This window comes from Mustela erminea, chromosome 1 (genome assembly GCF_009829155.1).
Source record: "Mustela erminea isolate mMusErm1 chromosome 1, mMusErm1.Pri, whole genome shotgun sequence".
Lineage (NCBI taxonomy): Eukaryota > Metazoa > Chordata > Mammalia > Carnivora > Mustelidae > Mustela > Mustela erminea.
Genome location: NC_045614.1, coordinates 212,784,262 through 212,803,880, shown reverse-complemented (window position 1 = coordinate 212,803,880; position 19,619 = coordinate 212,784,262). Strand labels below are relative to the sequence as shown.

At 40.5% G+C, this 19,619-nt stretch overlaps 1 protein-coding gene across 8 annotated transcripts in view; it reads right to left on the bottom strand.

The window, feature by feature from the left end:
- Positions 1–2,125: 2,125 nt before the first annotated feature.
- The window catches only part of DYRK1A (dual specificity tyrosine phosphorylation regulated kinase 1A), a 144,271-nt gene continuing 126,777 nt past the window's right edge, over positions 2,126–19,619 (bottom strand). For all 8 annotated transcript variants that reach the window (XM_032354902.1, XM_032354893.1, XM_032354946.1 and 5 more), the window contains 4 exons: positions 19,353–19,493; positions 9,795–10,101; positions 9,191–9,315; positions 2,126–5,521 (listed from right to left, as the gene is read on the bottom strand). In XM_032354902.1, coding sequence (XP_032210793.1) covers positions 4,901–5,521; positions 9,191–9,315; positions 9,795–10,101; positions 19,353–19,493 — 1,194 coding nt within the window. In that variant the 3' untranslated portion in view covers positions 2,126–4,900. The remainder of the gene's footprint in view (positions 5,522–9,190; positions 9,316–9,794; positions 10,102–19,352; positions 19,494–19,619) is intronic.

Sequence of the window (19,619 nt, the reverse complement as noted above, 5' to 3'; positions counted from 1 at the left end):
GGATGATTCCTGCTCTGGCACTCTACTCCTCCGAACCCAGGTGAGCCTGGACATGCCATGCCTAGTGAAAGCAAAGGGAAGCCTGCGGAAGGTTTGTCTGTGCCTCGGCGCTGCCCTGAAGCAGTGTTCCCAGGTTCTACCGTGGAAGGCAGGCAATTCACGAGAGGCCAAAGCTGAAATTCACACACCCCACTAAATTTTTAATAAAAGGACATACTCTCACGGCGGGCAAACATAAGAGACCGCATACAGAAACCTGCGGCATCCAGTACAGGTTGCTGCTATCTAAAAATAGAGCATTTTCTGAAAGCTTCCATAAGCCCGAGTGGCCCAAGACTTACATTGGCACTTGTTCTCACTGAATGCAAGAAATCGCAAGAGGATTTTCGCTCTTAAAAGCAGCTGATACCATACTAATGTCTGTCTTACGAAAGCAAAGGCAAACATTTGGAAAGCACGGGATACTCATACCTGGTTATCATGCGTGTGCTTAAATCTGAATGTTTTTGTTGGGGAAATAGCTTTTTGTCCTTTGAACATGATTAGGGTAAAAAATTGGGAAAAAATTAATGATAACACATAACTTGTGCTCTCCAAAAGTTACGAAGAACACCCCAGGTTCTTTGTCCTTCCTCAGCTCAAGCAACTCGAACCTGGGACCGTGGGTGTCCGTAACGCCAGCCAGCCACACACACACACATGAACACACACACACACACCACCACCCCCCTCCCCCGATGGTCCACTTACCTTACTCACTGAGTCTGGCTCAAAAATACCTAGTGCTTTGAACACCATGTTTAAATACGTAAGAACTATCAGTAGAGGGTGAAGGCCAGATGACCCGAGGACAACTCTGGTGGACACACCGACAAGGAGCTGCTATCAGTAGAGGGACAATGAAGAATAAAATAAGCTATTTTCTTAGGCTTTTTTTTCTTGTTCTTTCTCCTAAAAATGACTCCATGTGTATTCTCACCCTAGAAAATTAAGTGTAGTTAGATCCCAGATTAAGAAAATGAGACCGTCTGCTCTACTCTGACACCAAAGGCTTCTCAGTGCTGGGCTACCCGCTATCCCAAGGAGCATTCTATGAAATCTAAACACGGTCTCAATATACCAAAGTCAGTGTTACCCCCAGCCTTAATCTTAAAATCTCAAATGATCTTTATATATGGCAGAAAGCCAGCCTATTAGTCATGGTCGCCATGACAAGAACGGATATAAAAATGAGTACTGAGCTTGTACTCTGAGACTGAACAAAGCAAAGGCCAAAAGGAAACTGGGGGACCTGGAAGAAACTGGGCATTTGCTATCTCGTCTTTGTAGTTTCTGTACTTCCCTATCGTAGGACTTATTTTTACCAGGAAGTTAACAACACAGGAGCTGGAAAGGAGGGCACGGGGGCAAACTCCGCAGGCATCCTGCGCTCCTTCTAGAATGACCACAGCCATAATGATTTTTTTGCAGAGAGTTCTAACACTTACCAAAATAAGCCTAGGGTTTTTTGAAATCTGACACCACACAAACAAAATGTGCCACTTACCTAAGTAAGTAAACTCATAGCCTAAGAAAAAACCAAAGTTTTTCTTTCTTACATGTGAAGTCTAACTCTGTGTGACCAACCTGCATTCTACAGAATCAGAATTAAAATTTTAAGTAAGGTTTTTGTGGCCTTGATAGGTACCTTAATACACACTTACAGATTAGTTTATAAAAAGAGAAGACTTTAGATCAGACATGTATGCACTGTGGCAAGAGTTTCAGACTCTGTACAACAAAGTCCCTGACTTGCCCCCATACGCGGATCTGGGCAAGGAGGAACAAGACGTATTTCCTCTTGCTTTCCAGCAGGTCAAAGCCACAAAGAGAAAACCACTGAACCCTCACAGCCATTCTGAACACTACGAACTATTAGCACTTTGAATCAGAGAGAAACTGAATATAGTTAATCACTCACAAAGAGAATCCATCTTAAAATTAAAACGATCAAAATCAAGCCCTCCAATCTTGACCTCCCGAGATCTGGGACGCCTACCTAGGTCAACGTAAATACTATCTTCCTTTTCACACCTCTGACTGAATTTACACTCAATATACCTACCAGACCATTACTTGAACCAGGTTAATTGCATAGGAAGATTTTACTATGTTTACATTTTTCTTAATTTTAAAAAAGCATAGTAAAGAGTCTGAGGACAAATTATTCAACTGTTTATCATACATAAGACCGCATGACTATGATACAAAGGGGGGTTCTTTTCATTTAACGTTACAATATACACAGCAAGTCCGGACCAGATCTTACAATCTGCACACAGGTATTTAACCTTTTCCATGCTGTTTATGTTTTACAATGCACAGAAGTCCTGTAACCAAACCGTGTAGTAAAGCACACAAAACTGGACTGTAACATAACACAGTATGCAGAAGCATTGGATTTTATGATTTCCTTTATGTAAGTAGCGGTTTAAAAACTGCTTTTGTTTTTTTGGTGCTTGCTAAGATGTGGCAACCAGCACAGAAAAAAATGACCTGACCCAAAGAGTATCTTCCCCTTATATTCCTAAACAGCAGTAACTACTGATTCCTTTTGATATTGCTATACTCAAGATGGTATCCTTTTATTCACTGTAAACCTTTATGAACTACCAAGTTCAAAAATCATCCACAGGCTTGACATTTAATTACAAAATATGGATTTCCTGATTAACAACAAAAAAAAATTTGTGGATTATAAAAACGGGTATTTCCAAGTTTCCATTCACATTCACATCGTTTTAAGCCTTTCCTTTGTCACTGTTTACATATAAAAACCTGCTTTTGTTCAGAAAAAATTGACCTAGTCAGCCACATGGAATTGACCAATAAAAAGTAATGTGGTGTTCTGCTGAGTTGTTTTGAACAGGGTTATCGGCAGAGGTAGATTACTGCTTCTTTCCTAGGCTTCTTTTGATCCTGGACAGATAAATTACTTATCTTCATTCTCCCAATTCAACCGCTCAAAAGTATAACACCCTAAAATTGGTCAATTTAAAATGGGAACACAAATTTAGCAACTGCCAGACTGTGTTACATTAAGGCAGCATAATCTCAAAACTAGGCACCTGTTAAACACCAGCCTGTTCACTTCAGGTCATGCATGAGAGTTCTGCTTTACTCGTGCTCGTATTCTGGACCTGTTGGTGCAATCGAGGTCTTGCTTTCAAGTTTACAAGTAGGTTAATCAGGAATACAAGAATCAACTGCTGGTTCCATAGCTTCTGGATCCAGTGTCCCTTTACCTTCAGAAGCCTGAACACATTTAGAATGTAACAGATGTTGTAATCTTGAATTAGATGTCAATCTATTATGCTCAGTACACAGATTGCTGTAGATGTATTGGCTATGGATTCAACGACAGTTCCAGTTTTGTTTAAGCAATAGTACAGCCATAATTTTCAACTGACATTTAAAAATGGTCTAGTTACACCTTGTGTCAAAGTGCAGAACTGCTACATTATTGGTTACAGACATCTATGTGCTATAAAAACAGCTTTGGTACAATAAATTATCAAAAAAGAAAATAAATTTTTGTAAAATTCACAGCATAATTGTGAGGCAAAAAAGCAGTCACATAAAATTCTGCATTTTTTTTTTTAAAATGTTCAGGATGAACAGAAGACATCTTTGTGCAGAAGAAATGGTGGAGATACCACGTGCCGAGGAAAAAAGCAAAAAAAAAAAAAAAAAAAGGAAAAAAAAAGAAAGAAAGAAAGAAAAAGGAAAAAAAAAAGTAAAAAGCAGAAGGGACACAGCTGTAGCTATTTCCATCAAAGCAAACCACTACTTCTGTGACCTTCAACCAATAAGGAAGTCAACTATATGACACACGCAAAGTGACCTTGCAATACCTTACAATTAGTGGGTCACAAAAGTCTATTTTAAAAGAAAGGCCTCTTGAATTACCCATTCTCTGTGTTTTCAGCATTAAGGACTGTCTGCAAAAGCATGTCCAAAAGTGATTGCATCTGAAATGGTAGGCTCTTCTAATTTCGAGTCCAAATCCATAAGGCCAAAGGTTATCCCAAAGACCACCACTCAGACCTCCCCAGGACTGGCCACAACTGACCCGTTGATTGCTTCTCAGTGCACCTTGGTTAGGAGACCGGTCATGTTCCATTACTATCTTACTGTGGCCTCTACAACAGGAGACCCACAGGATCCCATGTAATTGCTGCTTTGCTCCTCAGTAGGTTCAGACAGGAGAGTGCTGATCCCCGCCACTTAGCATGCTTACTGTGCCTTACAAGCTCCAATACAACCGTCCCTTCCATACAGCTGAAGGTGATGTTTGTGTAAGCTGGAGGTCCCTCTTCCTTACAGTACTGCATTTCTGTGCCCAAGTGTGTTTAGAGGACTTAAAAACCCAAATTTCCCACCCCCCGCCCTACCCAAAACAAAACAAATGAGGGGAAGAAAAAAAATAAAAAAGAGGAAAAAACAAAAAGGAAAAAGAAACACCCTCAAGGGGCCCTTTATGCAAATTATGTGCAGTGCCTTTTTATTTTAAAATTAGTTGGCAAATGACCAAGACCAACATCTGAACATTAACTTTTGTGGAACAGAAAGACAAAACCCCACTATGACTGGGGTGCGGCAAGTTAAAATGGGGGAGGCAAAAAGAGGACACCTCTGCGCTATCCATAACGATGGGTTTGGACATGGCTCTTTTAAAAACTTCATTGTCCCTTTGCAATCTTTTCAAGTTAAAAAAAAAAAAATAAAGTCAGCTTTGCCCTCTTGTAGCGGTTCAGTGTGTTAATCTCCTTCTGATGCAAGCAGCTTTGCACTTTGTTTTTTGGAAAAAAACACCACTTCTATAAAAACACACAAGAAACAAACTCAAGTTTCAATTTAGTCACGAGCTAGCTACAGAACTCTGTTGCACACAAACTCCTGTCATGGGGGACTCTTCTCTATCAGCCCCTTGCCTCATTGTCAGATGTCCTTCAGTCATGTAATGTGTAGGACCTGTATTAGCAGAAAATTGGTATGTTGGATGTCCAGCTATGCCAGTCTCTTGGCGGGGATTGGAGTAGACGGTTAAATTAACGTCCATAGCTCCATTCTGTCCAAAGTCCAAGGTATTAGCAGCCACTGGGCGATTCTGGTAGGCCTGATTGCCTTGATTACCAGTAGAGGAGGAAGATGTAGAGGAAGAAGTAGTTGAGGAAGACAGGGATGTCATGGAGTGGTGACTATGGCCAACCTCCATAGAATCCTGGGTAGAGGAGCTATTCGTTGGAGAATTGTAGACCCTTGGCCTGGTCCGGTTACCCAAGGCTTGTTGTCCATGGTGGTGGTGGTGGTGGTGGTGGTGGTGATGGTGATGGGAACTGTTTCCATGGTGATGATGCAATGCATTCTGTTGAGGGGCTACATGAAAGGTTGTTTCTTGAACAGGATGAGTTTCAACAGTGACCTGTGTAGGAGCTTCAGTGCCTGACCAACCAAGAGGAGCAGGAAACTGCTGACGCACCTGTAAGAAGATTTTTAAAGGGTTTATTCAGAGTACCGGTCCAAGCCTTAATTCATCTTCAACCAAAAGCCATGACACTTGCATTTACACTAATTAGAGAAAGGGGATATTGAAACTTCTAATGTGTTAGTTATATAATGCAAAACTCCAAATATATTTGAGTGAAAAGGTATTATAATGTGAAAGCTGCTGATTTTAGCAAGCCATAGCCATAAACAAGCTCATATATTTCACTGGCTATTTTCTTTCCATGGGAGCACTGTTTATGCCAGGGATCAGCAAACTTTTTCTGTCAAAGGCCAGACAGTGAATATTCTTGACAGGTTCAAAATGAATTCTTTACTTTCCCTCTACAAACCTTCTTCTCTCCATCTTTTTAGTGGAAGGCTATATGGGCAAAACTAAACGGAGAGCAATCTGGAAGCAGGTATAAAAAAAATCACAAAAATCACAGATCACGTCACTCTCTGACCTGTGATTCCACATCTAGGGGGTTCTATCATAGTCACACTGCATGTGTGTGAGTGATAGGTGTGTAGCACTCCAGCATCATCTGTAATAGTCAAAAAGACTGAAAGTTAACTAACTATCCATCAACAGGGGCCTGGGGAAATGACTTATGGCTATCTAAACAGTAGAGTACTGTGTGACTACAAAGAAAGAAGAAAGAAGAAAAAGTTGTCCATGTACTGATATAGGAGCTCCAAATATAGGTTAAAAAATACATGTAAAACATACTGGGAAAAAAAACACTCAAGATGTGAAAAGTGTGCATAGCATGCTACTCTTTGTGTACAAAGATTAAGAATATAGATCTGTATGTGGATATGTGTAAAATATCCCAAAAAGGATACAAAAACCAGATAACACTAGTTCAGAAACTGAGTGGCTAGAGGACGTGGCAGGGAAGTCTTCACTGAATCCCCTTTTACATTTACTTATTTTTTTTAACGATGTATCATCATCTATTCAAAAAGTTAATAAAGAAAGGCTTAAGGCAGATAAGGCAAAATAATGACTCCTGTGAAATACAGGTGGGAGGTACACAAGAGTCTCATGTTACTCCTGGTCCACGTTGATGTGTGGGCGGGATTTCATGCATTTGGAGGGCAAAAGAAAGATAGGTCGTTCTAAAGATTTGACATTTAGGCAAAGATCTGAAGTACAAATGGTAGTGACTACAGCAAAGAGAAAGGAAAAGTGTTCAGGCTGAGCACAGGACATGTGTGAAACATGAAAGAACACAGTGTCTTCCAAAAAATGGAAAAAAATTCAGTAAGACCAGAACAAATGAAGAGGAGAAGGAATGCCCTGGAAAGCGGTCAGACGATACTGGTCACTGACCTCTTCCTGAGAGTCTAAATTTCCTTTCAAGTGCAAAGGAAAACCAAACACTGGTTTAAAGTAGGGAAAGGCCGCATCACACTGCTTTACTGGCGTTCACAGGCCTGCGGAGAAGAGAATGGTGTTGACGCCGTACGGAGTCAGATGCCGCAGGACCAGCTAGAAAATTCTTTCTAGTAAGACAGGCGGGAGATGGCTCCAGCCGTGGGGTGAAGTAAAGAGAGTAAGAGCTATTTAGAATATTAAGAATCCGCTCGATTCACTATCCGACTCAACTGCAGGATGAGGGATAGCCGAGTCAAAAATCAGCTCCCTAGCCCCCAGGTGCGTGGCTGGAACAAATGGGTGAATCCCGCGCCATCGTGTGAAGAACCCACACGGCTGGGGAGCTGGGATCGGCGCCAGGGCAGTTTATACGACGCATCTGCAGTGTCCTGTTGGGGAGACTTTGGAAGTGACCGTTACGGTCAACGGAAATGAAGGCTCTGGGCTCAGGAGGGAGGCCTGGGTGAGCAATGAAGCTGGAGGAGTGTCCCGCCTGAGGACGCACTGAGGCCGGGGGGGCTGGGGGGCTCACTCGGCCGGGTGTCTGACTCTTGGTTTCCACTTGGGTCGTGATCTCGGGGTCAAGGGATCAAAGCCTCCATCAGGCTCCAGGCTCAGCATGTCGTCTGCTTGTCCATCTCCCTCCTGCTCTGCCCATCCCCCCACCAACACTCTCTCTCCAATAAATGAATGAATAAAATCTTAGATTGAAAAAAGAAGAGAACGGCACTGCAGTCACGGGGGGGGGGGGGGGCGCAATAGAGAACCCCGAAGAGCAGACAAGGAGGGAAAGGCCAGAGGAGCGTGTGTGTGTGTGTGTGTGGAGGTGGCCTGTCGAGGGAAAAGGAGGACAGTGCTTCAAAGGGCAGGCGGCAGCCAGCCTGTCAGCGTGGGTGGCCGCGGCGAGAGGCGAGCGCCGGGGCGCCCATGGCCTCCTCGGCAGTGGGCCCGGCCGACGCTGCAGAACGGCGGGAGGCAGCCCGAGCGGAGCGGACTGAGGAACTCTTCGGGGGTACCACAGCGCTCCCCTCGCCCCCGCCCCCTAAAATCGCAGGGCCGGACAGACACGGGCCGGGCAAAGATTTAGCTCCAGCTGGGAGGGACGTGGGGAGGATCAGCCGCTGACAGGAAGGAGAATCAAGCCCAAGAGGAGAGGCGGCGGCCCCGGGAGCCAGAGGCCGAGCAAAGGGCAACGTCAACCGCGAGGCGGCGGCGGCGCAGGCAGGAGCTCAAGACGGGGCCGGCCCGGGCCAGGACGGAAGACCCGGACTCTGACGAGACGCAGAGGCGCGAGAGGCAGACAAGCGCGCCGGCTGGGTGAGGTGCGCCTCCTCCGAAGACTCTCCTCAGGCAGCGAGGAGCGAGGTCCGGGAGGGCAGCTCAGCGGTTTGTAAGAAGAGTAGAAGCAGCAACTGGAACAATGACTGAAGAGACCGGGGAAGACGGGCTGACGAGGAGCGGTTAGGACGGCCAGAGAGGCCGCGCCACACGAACACGGTGGTGCCGCCTGTCCGCCCGCGGGCTTCGCTCCTGCAGCAGCAGCAGACCCGCCGCCACAATGCGGGGTGGCCGACCGCGACCCGTTTTGCTTCACGCATCAAACAATCAAACACTACACGGGCCTCACTATAAAACATCGTAATGCGGTGCTCGGAATGAACCCCGAAGAGCAGTTAGTAAGTATTTTACTACCACCATCTGCTTCACCCATTTTTTTATAAAAATTAATCAATTACAGCTTCTTCTTTAACAAATTTTAAAAAAACAAAGGAACAAACAAAACAACAACAACAACAAAAAAAAAACCCCAAAAAACAAACCCCAAAACCAAATCAACAGGGAGGTAAAAATCAAACGCGAACTGCCTGGGAATCAAGGACTGTCCGCGATGGCAGAGCACGGGGAGCAGTCGGGGCCGTGAGCAAGATCACGCACGGGCCAGGGAGTGCGACCGAACCCCTGAAGGGACAGTGTTCGACGTAAAATGAAAACTCGACCAGTGTAAGGCTCCACATGCTACTGTGGTGCGGGAGACACACCCGAGAAGAAAACAAACGGAGCAGCGGCTGGGAGGCACCCAAGAAACGTTGGCAGGTTCCGAAGGTCGAGAGCGCAAGCTGCGGATGTGTTTTCGTTACAGACACATCAGAATCCCCTACAAATGAGGAAGCTGCCATGACCCTTCGGAGGGAACGACACAACCATCCGAGAGGCCCTTGGCCCCCGCCACTGCTGGGCCAGGGCACAGCAGGGGACAGTGGGAGCGGCCTGGGAGCTCACCTGGGGACTGTGGGTCTCACAGTCCATGGCCTGGACGGCAGCTGTGAAGTGCCCGCCGCTGTGCCGATGCTGGTGCGTCGGGTCTGACCTGGCTCTCCCACTGTTGCTCGTCCCCGACGATCCACCTTCAGAATCACACACAACACAGCATGCGTCAGTCTCAAGTTCACTCTGCTCAAGTATACATTCTAGAACTCAAACACTGAAACTGAAAGTGCTTCGCACACAAAAAGCTCTATTAGTCTGAGAGCGTATCAGACAGTTAGCCAGTTCTCTAAGTTCTTCCACATCAGGCTCTTTGGTTTTGGTTACATCAGGGAAAATTTCAGGCATGTGAACAAAGCAGTTCTATTTAAAAAGCAATTAAAAATTTCGGTTAATAAAGAGTTTTGTTTCCAACTGCCATGCAGAATTTATTAAGCATATTTAAGTACTGGAGCTTTGAGGCAGGTGGATTTGTTTTTACTAACTACAAAGAACAGATTTAGGTCAAGTAATTCCTCCCGATCCCATCAACAAGTTTTTAAGATACTTTACAATAACCTCCACTTTGTAAAGAAAACAGTCAAAGCTCCCAAGCCTAACCCAGGGTCGCAGAACTGACCTGAGCTTGAAGACGTACTAGAGGTGGTGCCCGAAGACTGTGACTGCTCCATCGCGGGGCTGGTGGACACACTGTTACTTGTATTGGTGCCTTCGTCAGCTGTTTTCTTGAAAAAACTGTGCTGCAGGGCATAGTAAGGTTGAATTCGAGTTTTGGGGTCATAATCAAGCATCCTTAAAATGAGGTCTTTGAACTTCAAGTAGTCAGCTACAGTATGACCCGATTCCCCAGCACGACGCCCACCAGGTCCTCCTGTTTCTACTCCGAGAATATTATGAAGTTTACGGGTTCCTGGTGGTTTATACTCCTAAAGAGAAGAAAGATAAAAAAGGCTTTCTCTAAATTTGATGGTTATGTAAAAGCCTACATAACTTCAAATACAGTTCAATCTATTATAAAGAGGCCCTTATTAAAAAGAAGGCTTGTAGTTAGGATCCTCTGTATTTTTTCATACATTACCATCGCAGATGCACTTATAGTAGAGAAATTCAAAATAATTTTGAGATCAAAAATGACATTAAAGATCACGCAGCCCAGGACTCAGCAAACAATGGCCTGGGCTCAGAGGTGTTTGTGTACAACCTCAGTCACACATGGTTTTCACAGTTCTGGAGATTGTAAAAACCAAACAAACCAAGTTAAGACATCAGAAGCCCACAGAGCCTACAGACTGTACTCTCTGGTTCTTTACGTGAAGGGCTGTGCCCGCTGCTGCTCCGGCCACGTGGTCCTGAACCTCTTTTCTGCCTGATGCCCCACCAACCCTGGCCACACTTCCTTTCACAATGGCAGCTCTCCAAAGCTGTGGTAATCATACCAAGTAGGCTCTACATTACACTGGTTTAAACCTACCTACTCAAATTTTTTAAAATTTTATTTATTAACAGTTATCTCTACACCCAGTGTGGGGCTTAAACTCACAATACCAAGATCAAGAGTCACAGGCTCTACCGACTGAGCCAGCCAGGCGCCCCTTACTCATGTTAGATAAATAAATTAAAAACAAATTATTTATGCCTCCCTTTGGAGTATGTTGAATAATAAATTACCTTAACGTGTTGATATTTTCTGAAAACTAATTTTTAAACAGATGACAGTATAACCCTTAAAAATCCTATGAATACTGAATTTATTCAGAATATTATCACTGGATTTTTACTTCTGGTGACAATGTAGAAATTTGCAAGAGACTATTGCTCTCATTCTAAAAGCAAGAACAAGCCAGGAAGGTAGGCCACAAAACCATTCCATTTTAAAAAACCCGTTATAATGCCACGGCCTAAACAAACCAGAATTAACTAAATTCCAGAAAATGAAAAGCCCTTCTTGGGAAAGAAGCTTCGTAAGGTGCTTCTTACGAAATTCCAGAGATCTGCGTAAGAATCCAGCCCAACTCTGAACCAACTTGTGGGGATGGAGGAGGACCCCAGGCCGAGCGAGGGCCTGCCGAGGGCCTGCCGACAGTCCAGGCGGAGCCCGCAGGGCACTCCCAGGCTGGGGGCAGAGCAGCAGGATGGATAGAGACTGCGTGAGGCACAAACAGGAGCGGGCTGCTGGCAGTAATGTACAGAGAGCGCTCAGGTCTCCAGAGACAGGGCTCAGAACCTATGAACACCGTGGAGAACAGAATCTAAGCTGAGCAAACAGACAAAGCGAAGCCCAGACTCAGCTTAACTACAAAGGAAGCAGACTCCGTCCCACTATAGTGCCTGACAGAATGAGAGGTGGGTCTCGTTCTGGAGGAAGTAAGATTTACTTCCCTCTCAAGTGTTCTTAAATACAAAGTCTGGCATACATTTAAAAAAAGAGAGACAAGAGATTTAAACAAGATGGGTCTACAATGAATTGATAAAGATAGAAAGAAGACCCACATAAATAAATGACCCAAATGTTGAAACTGACAGATAGGCATTATCAATAATTATGACAAGCAGATTAAAGAATTTAGCTCAAAAGGAGGACATGTATGAATAGATAGGGTATTTCAGAAGAAATGAAAACTACATTAAAAAAACAAACAAACAAACAAACAAACAAACAGAAAAGAGGGGTGCCTGTGTGGGACAGTCCATTGAACGCTGACTGACTCTTGGTTTTGGCTCAAGTCATGATCTCAGGCCCCATGTTGGGCTCCACGCTCAGCATGGAGTCTGCTTAAGATTTTCTCTCCCTCTCCTCCACAATGTATTTTCTCACTCTCTCAAATAAATAAATCTTAAAAAAAAAAAAAGTGGAACTATAAGAACTAAAATATGCAGTATCAGAAATAAAGAATTCACTTAATGGTTTTAACATAAGACGGGACTCAGCAGAAGAAAAAAAAATCAATCAGAAGACAGAGCAAAGAAATTATCTAAAAAAATAACACAGAACGAACAAACCAGAGACCTCTAAGATAACGTTATTCACTGTAACGTACATTTAAGTAGCAAGTAAGACTGAGCAGAACAAATATTTGAAAAGACAAAGTCTGAGGATATTCACTCAAAACTTGGTGAAAGAGAACAATTCACAGACCCAAAAACTCCGCAAACTCCAAAAAAAATAAATACAAAGGAAACTACACCAAGGGACATAAGAGTCAACGTACTGAAGAATTGAACATAAATTAAAAAAACATCAAAATCAGCTGGGGGAGAGGGAGACATATTACATACAGATAATGATGCTTAGAAAAACTACTGGCTTCTCTTCAGAAACAACGTAATACAGAAAACAATGTCAGTAACATCTTTAAACAATGTTGTAATTTCTTTTTTCTTTTGCTAAAATGTCAACCTAGTATTCTATATTCATAGAAATTTCCTTATCTTCCTTAAGAAGGTAAGTAAAGATATTTTCACATAAACATCTGTTGACAGAAATCACCACCAAAAGTTATTCACCCTGAAATAAAAAAACTAGACAAAGTTCTGTTCTGGAGGAACATAAAACCAGCTGGAAGAAAGAAGCTGCAGAAAGGAAATCAAGATTTGCACAGGTAAATAGAAAAGATTATCTTATTATCTTAATTCTTTGTATGTTTTAAAATTTCTTTAAAAATCATTTTTTATTTAAAGCAGTTGAGCTGTTTGTTGTGAGGGCTGTATCATATGCAGAAGTGATATACAATGAAAATGCACAGAACGTGGAAGGTTAGGCAAAAGCACATGGTTAGTTACATGCTTTCTCAAGTGATATCAGACGAATGCCAACTGATCAGTTTAAGATGCATATTATACTAAAAATTACACACAGGGACGCCTGGGTGGCTCAGTCAGTTAAGTGTCTGCCTTCAGCTCAGGTCATGATCTCAGGCTCCTGGGATCGAGCCCTGCCTCAGGCTGCTGGCTCAATGGGGAGTCTGCTTCTCCCTCTCCCTCCACTCATGCGCTTGCTCCCTTGCGCCCTCTCTCTCTCTCAAATAAATAAATAAATAAAATCTTAAAAAAAAAAAAAAGAATAAAAATTACAAAGTAATAACTACTCAAGAGAGGAGATGAAATAAAAGAACTAAAAAGTATTCCATTAACCCAAAAGAAGGCAGGAAAGAAGGAATGGGGGGAAGGAGGTAAGATGAACAGAGTACATATAAGACAACATTTTAAAGCCCAAACTTCAGGGTTTTTAATGAATAATTAAATGAGTTAAAAATTCACCATGAAATAAAGAGATGAGCTGACTGGATCAAAAGGCATGACAACTTAACAGTGCATACAAGAGGCATACTTCATATATAAAAGTATGGGCAGATCTGAAGTTAAAGGGCTGGAAAAATACAGACTATGAGGATGTGAAGAATAAGAAACTTGGTATAGATACAGTAATATCAGACAAATCAGACTCGAAGACAAAAATGAAAAATATTACTTGAGATAAAGAGGGACATTACCTCATAATGAAAAAGTGAATTTACCACAAAGTCACAACAGTAAATGGGTACACATGACTGAGAGAGCTTAAAAACACATAAAGCAACTAAAGGGAGATTAAGACAAATCCAGAATTAGGAGCACCTGGGTAGCTCAGTTGTTAAGCGTCTGCCTTCAGCTCAGGTCGCGATCCCAGCGTCCTGGGACAGAGCCCTGCACTGAGCTCCCTGGTTGGCGGGAAGCCTGCTTCTCCCTCCCCCTGCTTGTGTTTCCTCTCTTGCTATGTCTCTCTCTGTCAAATAAACAAATAGTAACCCCCTCAAAAAAGACAACTCCTAAATCATCACTAAAGGTTAACATTCCTCTCTGTCATTGGGAGAACAAACATCCACAGATATACATACACAACAAAGTAAGGATATAAAAGATAGGAAAAAAAAAAAATCAAACAACCCAACCTATGCTGACATTTGTAGACCACTATACCAAATAAATGTATAAAATACAATTCCTTGCAAATATAGACAGAACATTCACCAAGAGAGATTACCTGCTGTATCATAAAACAAGTCTGAATCAACTTCAAAGGAGTGAAATCATGTTTTCTGACCATGATGCTACTGAACTAGAAATCAGTTAATAATAAGATGTTTAGAAAATCCTCAAATATTTTGAAATTATGTATCAACATTCCAAATAACAATGGATCAATAAAGAAATCACAAGGGAAATTAGAAATGTTTCAAAATCAATGAGAGTTAAAACATATCACAAGTCACTGCATGCAGCTAAAGCAGTAATCGGAGGGAAATTTATGCCTTTAAATACTGTTAAGAAAAAAGTTTTAAATAAATGATCTAAGCTTCTCCTTCAGAAACTAGAAAACGCAAAATTTAACCTAAAGGAAGGAGAAGAAAAAGAAATAATAATAAAAAAAATCAATGAAATAGAAATAAGACTAAATAACAGTAAGAACAAAACAAAAAACTCATTGTTGGAAAAGATAAGTAAATTTGACAAACCACTAGAAAGAATAACAGGGAAAAAAGGGAGAAAACAGAAATGACCCACATTAGGAACAAAAGAGACACTATCACTACAGATCCTCAAGAAATTACAAAGATAATAATGAGATATTATGGGTAATTTTCTGCTAACAAAACCAACAGCTTAGATAAGGACAAGTTTCTTGAAATACATACCTACCAAAATTGCCTCAAAAAGAAAATCTGAATAGCCATATATTTATAAAAAATATGAACTATAATTAATAACCCTCTAACAAAGAACATCCCCAGTTCCTGATAGTTTCATTAATGAACTCTATTAATTAAAACATTTTCAAAAGAATGCCAATCTTATATACATTCTTTCACAAAAATCAAGAAGGAATACTTCCCAATAGTTTTATGAGACCAGCATAATCATGAGATCAACATCTAATGAAGGTATTATATAAAATTTTAGACAAAAACCCATTTAATGACAAACTTCCTACCAATATAGACAAACTGAACCCAGCAATACTTAAGACAGTGTATCAAGGCCAAGTGTGGTTTATCTTAGGTTGAGCTTAATATTCTAAAAGTTAATTAATGTATTTTACCACATAATAGGAGAAAAACCATATGATCATCTCTATAGATGCAGAAAACATGTGACAACATTCAAAACCCACTAATGATTTAGAAAAACAAACAAGCAAAACACTTATCTAAAAACAAAGGAAACTACTCCTTCAACCTGATAGAGGGCTGCAAGAAATATACAATCCGTACCATACTTAAAAATATTGGATAAATGTATGCTTTTCCCACAAGACTGGGAACATGGAAAGATGTCTGCTCTCACCATAACTATTCAACATATGGAAGTTCCAGTCAGTATAATAAAATAAAAAATAAATAAAGGCATACAGAGTCAAAGAACAAGATTGCTCATTTGCAGAGGACATGATTAAGCAGAAACTCCTATAGAATCTAAAAACAAACAAAAAACTAAAATAGGTAAATTCAGCAAGGTTTTAGGACATAGAGTCAACATAGAAAACTCAGTTCTATTTCCACATATTTGCTCCGAGAAACTAGAAGACAATACTTTAAAAAGGACACTTAAAATTGCATCCAAAAAATTAAAAATTAAAATACAAAATATGCCTGCGATTGTTGCACAAAATGCTGCTGAGACAAATTAATGACTAAATAAAGAAATGTTCACAGACTGGAAGACTCGATGCTGTTAGAATGTCCATCTTGTTGGATGAACTCAAATGCAATCCAAATAGAAATTCCAGCAAGATTTTTTGCATACAAATTTAGAAGCAGATTCTTAAATTAATATGTAAATAAAAAGGACCTAGAGAACAGGAAAAAAAAATTCTTGTGACAGAAGACAAGACCTGGTGGCTTTATACTACTTGAATTTGAGACTTACCACACAGCTACAGTAACTGGCACCACAGTACTGGTTCAAGGACTCATCAACCAAAGCAACAGAACAGAGTGCAAATACAGACCCACACATAAAAGATGAATTTTTCGGACAAAAGCTCCCAGATCAACAGAAAAAGGCAACAATTCAACAAATGATGCTGCAATGCTTAGGTGAGGACCTGGGGATATGAACATCAATTTCTATACCTCATTCCACATTCAAAACTTAATTCCAGATGAACCACAGAATTCAAACCATAAAAACTCGGATTAAAAAAATCTTTTAAAAGAAAGCACAGAAGACCCTCTGTGCTGGGATGACAGCAAAGATGTCTTAAGATACAAAAACTGCTACTATTCATAAAAACCAGTTGACAAATTTGATTTCACTGATATTAAAAATTTTCCACCCATCGAAAGATACTACCAAGAAAAGAAATAGATAAACCAGTCTGGAAAAAAAAATACTGACACATAATGTGACCAAGGACTTAGATCCATTATATGTGTTAAGAAAACAAACAAAAAAACCCTCCTACAACTCAATAATTAAAGGACTCAATAATAAATGAGTAAAAGACTGGAAAGATGGTTGCAAAAACACCCAACAACAACTATGAATGGTTACTAAGCACATACTATTAGCCATGGAGAGATGCAAATGAAACCACTATACAGACCCGTCAGAATGGCTGATTTCAAGAAAGACCAATCATACCAAATGGCGAGGATGTCATGCAAGTGGAACCCTCCTCATACACTATAGGAACGTAAAATGATAAAAATTTGGAGAACTGTATTTTCTCGTGAAGGTGAACACACATATACTCTATGACCTGGCAATTCTACCTCTAGTGATCCCCGGAAATGAGAACACTCATGTACAAAAGACTTACACAAGAATGTTTCCGTCCCCTTATGTATAATAGGTCCAAATCAAAAACAACCCAAATGTCCACTGACAGGTAAATATAGATAAATTACAGTATTTTTACTCAATAGAATACCACAAAGTGATAAAATAACTTTTGAAACACACAACAATACGGATGAATTTCCAAAAAGTGTTTGTTAAGTGAAGGAAACAAAATAATAAATACTCTAGGATTACATTTATACGAATTTTGCCCGTAAGTAGGCAAAATCAGCCTATGATGATAATAATCAGAAAGTGGGGTGGGGTGGGATGACAAAAGGGTCAAAACAGAACTTTTAGGGTGGTGGAAATATTCTGTATCTTGTTTTAGGCAGGGTTACATTGCTGTACATAAGGTTAAAACAAAATGAGCACATAAGGTATGCGTATGTTGTTGCACAAAAACTCTAATAAAACAGATCTTAATTCTTCATCCACTTTCCCCACCAAAAAAATATACATATAGTAGATACAGAGTTCATCACCAGGAAACTAAAATGGGCTCTTGAAACATAAATGAAAAATTAAAAGAAAGAATAAAATCACTGAGAAAATAAAAGCACAAAGAAACCCAATGATAGCACATGCACTCAATTTATACTTATGGTTAAATTCCGTAGTATATCCTTTATAATGTAATCATTCGGTTCTGGATTTGATTTTTTTTTTTTTTTGGGGTCATTGCAAAATTCAGAAAGTTACTTTCTACTTTAAAAATTAAGTCAGCCGTTGATCACAGCTAAGGGAAATCTCATAAAACCTATAGTTAATATGTATTAAATATAGGTCAAGATACTCACTTTCAATTATAAAAGGGAAAAGATCCATCTACTCTTTTCTGAAATGCCCCTCCTTAATTTTTTAAAATAATAATTATAGCTCAATTTGGGAGAAATGATAGGTTACAGCCCAAAGTGGCTTAACTGTGGTTTTAGAACACAGAGATATGAATGCGATGGGATGAGTGTTTTATTTAGAAAAAAGAAAAAACTGGCAGAAGAAGAAAAGAACTCCAAAATGGAGAAAGTAGTAGCCTGTATTGAGAGATTAAAAAACATAAAGGAGGTTTCATATCCTCGATGCTAACTCAAATCGACTGGTAGGAGCTACTTCGAATGCTGGGGGAACTAAGAAGGATTCCCAGGGCTGTGTTTTGGTTCAAGGGGAAAGGGGCCAGGCCTGATAAGCTAGTGATGTGGACAAAGGCAAAAGGATTCAGGAGACCTGCAGAGTATTTTCCACCTCTTTCTTAAGGGGAGCAGGCACAATCTGGCTGCCAGATATTGCACTGCCTCGAACTTGAGAGAATCAGGCAGGATGCAGTAAGTTACAAATCAGCTGTGAAAGATACAATCACGGATACAATTTTAAACATTCTAAAGAAAATCTTCCAATATTAAAAGTTGAGACTCCACAGCTATGTGAAGGTGAATTAAAGCAAATAACCATCATCTTCAGTTCCCGGGAAATGACACCTGGTGGCAGCATCGCTAAAATCCAAGGGCAAAATAAAAAATGGAGCAAAAATAAATCCCCCAAGTGTAAAAATGCAAAACGATCATTCCAAGGTGTCTGGTATGTACATATCCCATACAACCAGATAATTATATAGTACATTCATTTTATACTACCAACAAGCTAGATTACAAAACAGGATTATTTTTAAGAAGTTAAATCAAGATGCGAAGTTACCATCACGTACTCTGTTAAATGGACACCGTTTAGGTATCTGAAAAAAAGTTCTCAGCTAAAAGAAAATTACTAAAACAAACCTAATGATTTGAAAACCTCACGTTGAGGATTTTGGAGATGTGACATTCCTGCTATCCATGCCACTAAGCTAAGAACCTGCACTGAAATCGATCCAAGGACTCTAGTCAGTTCATATTCTTGTCACAAACTGCCTAGTCAAAAATCTTCTTCTCCTATCTGAAATTTGAATAATAATAAAAAAAGCATGATGTACTGCAATTATGACCTCTGTGGCTCACAGATGAAGTACTGTTAACTGTGACTTCATTATAGACCCACACTGTGAGAGAAAAAATGTAAAACTTCCTGATTCTACTGCTGTAACAAGGCCCAGTGGTTTGATCAGCTGGCTCACAAAGCAGACACAGAGTTTGCAAAATGGAAGTCTTAACTCTAACCGGGAAATAAACACTGGTCCATACAGACAGCTCAGGTCACACTATACCCAACTTTTAAAGAAATACACACCTAAGTTATTAATGAAACAGTTAACTAAAACACAGATGTCAAGTAAACATAAAATGAGCTACAGAAAGACCACTCCAGTAAAATAAATAACAAAGGCTAAAAAAAATAAAAATAAAAAATAAAAAAATCCCTATTTTACCCGTTTTCCATCTTTGGTCTTCTTTAAGTTCCAAGTGCCATCTGGCAACTTCTCAAAGAACTTTCTTGCTTTTGGTGCTTGGTCAAGAATATGAGCAGGTGGAATATTCAGAACTTCCACTATTTTATTCATCTGATCTACCTGTATTAAAAATAGAAATAAAAAAGCCTGTAACTTCTACTGTAGTACACCCTATTTCAGCTCATCAATTCATCCATTCGTTCATAAATTATACACAAATAGAGCATCTCCTGTGTGCCACACACA